This window comes from Prinia subflava, chromosome 11, assembly GCF_021018805.1.
Source record: "Prinia subflava isolate CZ2003 ecotype Zambia chromosome 11, Cam_Psub_1.2, whole genome shotgun sequence".
NCBI lineage: Eukaryota > Metazoa > Chordata > Aves > Passeriformes > Cisticolidae > Prinia > Prinia subflava.
The window spans coordinates 13,361,016-13,367,015 of record NC_086257.1 but is presented as its reverse complement, the minus strand read 5'-3'; the positions used below and the strand labels follow the sequence as shown (position 1 = coordinate 13,367,015).

General features: G+C 47.0%; 1 protein-coding gene across 10 annotated transcripts in view; it reads left to right on the top strand.

Moving 5' to 3' along the window:
- Positions 1 to 1,134: 1,134 nt before the first annotated feature.
- Positions 1,135 to 6,000, top strand: part of DLG1 (discs large MAGUK scaffold protein 1) — a 145,707-nt gene continuing 140,841 nt past the window's right edge. For 2 of the 10 annotated variants that reach the window (XM_063408666.1, XM_063408661.1), the window contains exons 1-2: positions 1,216 to 2,136; positions 2,406 to 2,537. In XM_063408666.1, the coding sequence (XP_063264736.1) occupies positions 2,118 to 2,136; positions 2,406 to 2,537 (151 nt within the window). In that variant the 5' untranslated portion in view covers positions 1,216 to 2,117. Of the gene's footprint in view, positions 2,137 to 2,405; positions 2,538 to 6,000 lie in introns of all 10 variants that reach the window. The other 8 variants (XM_063408668.1, XM_063408660.1, XM_063408664.1 and 5 more) reach the window with 8 other exon arrangements.

Genomic DNA, 6,000 nt, shown 5'->3' with positions numbered 1-6,000 from the left:
TGACATCAAGAGGGCTATTGCCCCTTTACAGCACATTTATTGCTGTTGTAAACACTGAAAACTGATGAGGCCAGATGATGGAGGTTTCTGCCAATGCCCCTTCTTAGCCTGCTTTCATTTCAAAATATCTGAACTGGTACCAGCTGGTGCCAAAATTCTGAGATATGAAAATACAACTAGAAAGGAAGAAAATGGGCAATGTGTGTTAGCTCTAAATGTATATTCTGCTTGCTTCAAAGAGATGTGTGAATGGTTTCACAGTACATAGCTATGGGAGGAGGAGAGACTCCTGGCACAAATCAAAGAACAAAACACAGGAGTATTGTGGAGAGAGAAGAGAGAGAGGCCTTTTCTAGATCTGGGTTAGATCTGTCACAGTGTGTAAGTTTCCTTAAGATCAGGTCTTTGCCAAAGAGAAATCTAGTTCTGATTTTTAGATTTCAAATTTGTGAGAATAGCCCAGGAGGCTTTTTCAGGTTCTTTGGATAAGTTCTTGAACATTTTCAGCTGTGCTTAAATCTAAAAAGTGTAAATGGAAATGTGAGCTTGGATAAAAAAAAAAATCACATCAGCAGTATTTGCCTTGAACTTTCAAGTCTCTTTCTGTCTCTCATATATGTACAAATACAGGGTTTGAAGTGTATCAGATCAGAGGCTCTGGTTCATCATCCATCTGACTGAGAGATAAGTTAACATTCTCTCTCTAAACAAGAGTTACCCTTACATCCACTATTTTTAACATACATTTCCTCTTAGTGGGTATATAGAATATGCTGCAAAGACCATTTAGCTCACATGTTTCTACCCAAGGCACCTATTTCTGTGCTGTCACCTCTTTGCCATCTCACAAAAAAGCGAGCTGTTCTGCCTTTGAAGGTAACTCCTTACCATTTCTATGCCAGTTTTGAGAAAGTAACTATCATGATTCTGAGCAGTCCCCGATGTCAGCCTACGCAGCTCATTTCTTAAACTTTCCAAGAAGCAAGGCTTTTCTCCATGATGTCCTTATGCTGACCTTAAGTCCTCTGTTAACTGCAGCAAAGCTATTTCTTTATCTTGCTTTGAGTCCTTCCTCTTCATCCTGATCTCCACCAGGATGACTGAAGGAAAAAACAAAGCAAAGCAAAACAAAACAAAACCCAGCAACAGGTGGGTGCCAGTGCTCCGTGTATTATTTACTGTGGAGGCCGGCAAGCTCTGTGAGATGTCTTTGTCCTCCTGCCTGTCCCCCGACCTCCCGCCACGTAACGCGGCTCTGGGCTCTCCGCAGCCGGGCACGGCTCTGCCTGGGCTTCTTCCCGGCAGGAGCCGCTCCGTGCCCGGCACTCCCACAGCACCACCGCAGTTGTTCGGTGCGTGTTGCCCAGAAACTCCCGCGGTTAAGCGCTACCAGCGCTACCGCAGGTACCGGAGCACACCTGGGGCTGTCCCGCAGTCTCGCAGCCCACGCCGGGCACCGCCAGCGGCGCGCCGGGGACGGCGGCGGCGATCAGCCGCGGGGACGCTCGGGGCGGGTTCCGCCGGGGGCCGGCTGTCACTGCAGTCCCGGTGCCCGGTCCGGTGCCGGTGCCGGTGCCCGGCGCTGGCCGCGGGCGCGCCGCGGGCCGGGCGAGCGGGCGGGGCGGGGCTGCCCCTTTAAGGCGGGGAGCGCTCACCTGCCTCCTCCCGCCCGCCGCCAAGGTACCGGCCCCGCGCCGGGCGCTGATTGGGCGCCCGCCGGGCCCGGTCACGTGGGGGGGGCGCGCTCCCCCAGCCTCCAGGCCGCCATTTTGGCTGGAAAGTTTGGAATTTCCGAGCAGTGCGGGCGGGAGGCGGCGGCAGCGCCCCAGCCCTGCCCGGCCCCGGCCCGCCGCCCGCACCGCGCTGTCCCGCCCGGCCGGGCCCGGCCCAGCCCGGCTCGCCCCGCGTCCTGCCGAGGCGCCGCGGCGGCGCCGGCGCCGGCGGGAGCCCCGAGCGGAGCCGCTCGCTCGCCGGGCGGCTGGGTCGGTCAGGCGGGGCGGCCGCCGCCCCCCCTCGCCCGGCCGGCAGAGGGCGCCGCCCCCCGCGCTGCCCCGGCCGCGCTCCCGGTCGGCGCGGCGGAGCCCCGGGGCAGCCCCGGGCGGGGGGCGCGGGGCGCGATGCCCGTCAGGAAGCAAGGTGAGCGCCGCACGCCCGGGGCCGGCCCGCCGGAGCCGCGGGCTGACAGCCGCCGCCGCGGCGGGACGGGCGGGGGGGCGGCCGGCGGGAGCCGCGGGGCTGCGGGCTGTGAGCGCGCCGGGGGCACCGTCCCGCCCGCGCTCGCCCGGCTGCGAACAAAGGAGCTGCCGCGCCGCGCCGGGGCGGTCCCGGCCGCGGGGGCTTGTTGCATCCCCGGTACTCCTGCCCCGTGCGCCCCGGTCACTCGGGTGTCTGGTCTCCGCTTGCAGATACCCAGCGAGCCCTGCGCCTCCTGGAGGAATATCGCTCCAAGCTGAGCCAGGCGGAGGATCGGCAGCTGCGGAACTCCATCGAGCGTGTCATCAGCATCTTCCAAAGTAACCTTTTCCAGGCTTTAATAGGTAAAGGTTGGCTTCTTTCAGTTTGTGCGTAAACCGGTCAGTTCCTGCTGGTGCTGTCACTTGTGTTAAGAGTAAAAGGTGTTTTACCCGTAAGTTAGGAGCCATGTGCTTCTTGTCGTTGTGTTTTTGTTTTGCATAGTAACACACGTGTTGTTACAGATCAACAGTTCACTTGTTACACTTTCTTTCTTTATTTGAGACTTTTAACCGGTTCGATCTGCTTAGAACTGTGGAATAGTTTTTAATTCTGTGATATGTTATCCTACACTTCTTTAGGTTGGTTCTCTATGCATCTTTGTTCACCTAAGATAAATTTCTAAGGAGGGTGGGGGTTTTTTTCTGTCTGTATGTAACAGGTTAGTGAATGTATTGAAATGTTTTTGGTCTAAGGAATCAGGCAATTCCTGCTGAAGAGTCTCTAAAAACATCACAAAGTGTATAACTGAAGTGGAAATTGAACCTAAAGTAAATGAGAAGAAACCTCTTAATGTTTCAGGGAATACTACAGTCATCTCTTCTCCTTTGTTGCATGTTAAAGTATAGTGAAATACTGAAATATAGTGAAAACACTATTAATTCTCAGTTTAAAGTCCTTATAGTGCTTGACTTAATATGTTCCCATAAGTTCTTAGAAGCACTTGCATATCATTTTGAATTTCCTGCTCATCTTTTTGGAAAAAAAAAACCCCGAGCATAAATAGAACTTGCAGAATCCTGTCTTTATTTGGAAACTTCTGCAGAGAAACAGTGAGAAGTGGTTTCTTCTTGATGGATTGTCACTATCTTTATGACAGCTAATGTTAGTTTACCCTCAAGAATAAAATTGGTTCTGCATCCTTGTCTTTTAATAGTAACCAGTGTCTGTATTGGACTAATGGCAAATATTGTAGCTATATTTGTTACTTGACTTACTACATGCTTACTGTCCTAGGTTACTGCACATCTTCCTTCACTGGACTGCAGCTTCTTCAGACCTGTGTTGTGGTCAAAGCACAGGACAGGCAAAACAAACATGCATTGCTGCTGAATGCTTTCTTCCAGAGCATTTATTTAATCTTGTGTCGATTTTCAGAAGATAGTAACTGTGCTGGGTTTTTTTCTTATCATGTAACTTGATAAGGGATAGTTGTGAAAATAGGTCAGTTAAAAGAATCTTTTCCTTATACATTTCTCTGCATTTCTCTTCACTATATAGTTGATGCTAATCAACTTCATGATGAAGAGCTGAACATAATCCTTGTGGGACACGTGTGAACGGGTTCACTCATTGGCAGATCAGAATGTTGAAATCTTGTGTCAAATATTTAATGTACAGTAGCAGCATTTCTTATTTTCACCCAAAAAATTTCACTGTAGACTGCCATTTTTCTTGTTCTGGATGTGTGTATGTGTGAGGGTTTTTTATTTTAAAACTCTTCAAGGTCCTTGCAGTACTCTGTTTTCTCCCCTTCATTGAAAAGACACCAATCTGTTAGCCTTTGGTATTCAAATGGCAAGATGTAATTTCTTCTCATGTCCACGTATGAGTCTTCATTGTTTATAACTCTACACCTAGTAGCAGTAGTGGACTTGAAAGAGCAGGCAGCCTCCTGTCTGCTGGCTTCCTTCTGCAAGACCAAAAAGGAGGAATGTGTTGTTGCCTGGATGGGCTGTGTGGCCTGTTTTCTGGACTTGGAAGGAGCTGCACTTTGCAGCCACAGGACCCGAGTTCTTGTTGAGTTCAGTTCATCAGCAGATGCTTCTCGGGCAAGTTGCTTTAACTTTGCATTTCCTGGGTCCCTGTGTGATTGTTTATTAGATTGCATACATATGTTCCCAAACCATCTGGCAGAAGGCTGGTACTTGCCAAGCAATTTATGCTGGCAACTTGGGTCTTTCTCCTTTAACCTGCTACTTTCTGTGGAAATATGCCAGGGGAGTTCTTGTTCCTGGCAGGCTGCTCCAGGAACAGTTGTTTTCCTGGAAGCACCTTCTTTTACGGTGTGATTCCTGCCTGGTTGGGGGTAAGGAGTGGGGAGACTCCCTGGGAAGGATGTGATCTGGAGGATGGCTGCAGTTACTGGGGACACCTCGAGCTGGCTTTTGCTTGTCTCGTTTCCATGAAGATCTGGGAGCAGGCTGGATGAAGTTGTGCTGGGGGTTTGACTTACCTGGAATTCTCCATTGGTCATTGCTTTATGGCTGAATTTGAAGTGCATTTTATAGAAGCTGTGATGTGTTCCCAACTGAAATAGTCAGTGCTGTTCTGACAGCAAGTTTCAGGCTCAGCTATACCAAGTTATTGCTCTTATAGATACTTCTTCCAGAAAGTGCTACTTTTACTTTCTGGTTTGGGTGCCTTTTTTTTTCCTTTTCTTTAAATAAAACAATACTAAAAAAATCCGCACCAAACTTCATACATTTATTTTCTGCTTTTTCTGCCAAGTTACTGCACTATATCCAAGACTTGTTTGCCCATAGTAGGTAGGTTTGTGAAGGTTGTAGTGAGGATCTGCTGTCAAATTCCTATATCTTTTTTAGTATAATTTTTGACTTGGCAATCAAATGCTGCTCTTTCAAGCAATAAATAGCATTATGCACAGAAATAGTCTTTGGGTTTATAATGGAGGAAATTATATATTCCTGAAAACTACGGATTTTAATAGTATTTCATGGTTTTAGATAGTAAAAGCTTTTAAAAATGAAACAAATTTTAGAAATTAAAAGGGTATTTTTTTGTAATGTCCATTTGGATGCTCAAGAATAAGTAATATTAATTTTTCATTTGGAGCTTTTTAATGTTGTCCTCTTTTTTAATTATCTCAATAAAATTTTAGTTCAGTAATCTACAAGCTTGATCTTGTTCTTGAGTTATGGCTTTAGTGGTTTGAATTGGGCCAGTAACTAGTCAGTGTGAACAGCCAGTGTCACCAGATCAACATTGCAAGTGTTACATTTTAAGTGATGTAACTGTAAGAACTTTGTAACAAAAGTTGTAACCACATGTGACCTCCTTAAAAGAGTCTCTGAAAAAGCCCATTTTTATATTTTCTGTCTTCCATAATGTGGCATTTTCCATTGCTTCAACCAGCTACGTGTAATGATGTCTAGAACTTTAATTAAATGAAACCAAGGGCCTGTAATTGAGAATGGTGTCAGTTTTAAGTCAATTTCCTTTTGTACAGGCTCAAAAAATGTGTGGTATTTTTTCTAGTTTTTGATTTCTTGTTTTTAGTTAAAATGGCTTGTTTCTGATATTCTGATCATTGGTGAGCCAATTTATTAAGAGACCAAAGGAAAATATCCATATATAAAACCATGGGGCAGACTTATTTCACTTCGGTAAGGTATTTGATATTTATCTTCAAATAGTGAGGTAATAGTTATGCAGGTGAGTTCTGTTCTCGGGTAGGCACACTTTTACCTTTTCAGAAGCTACAGGTTCTCGAAAAGATATGGATGTATTTATCTCTTTGAAAATATA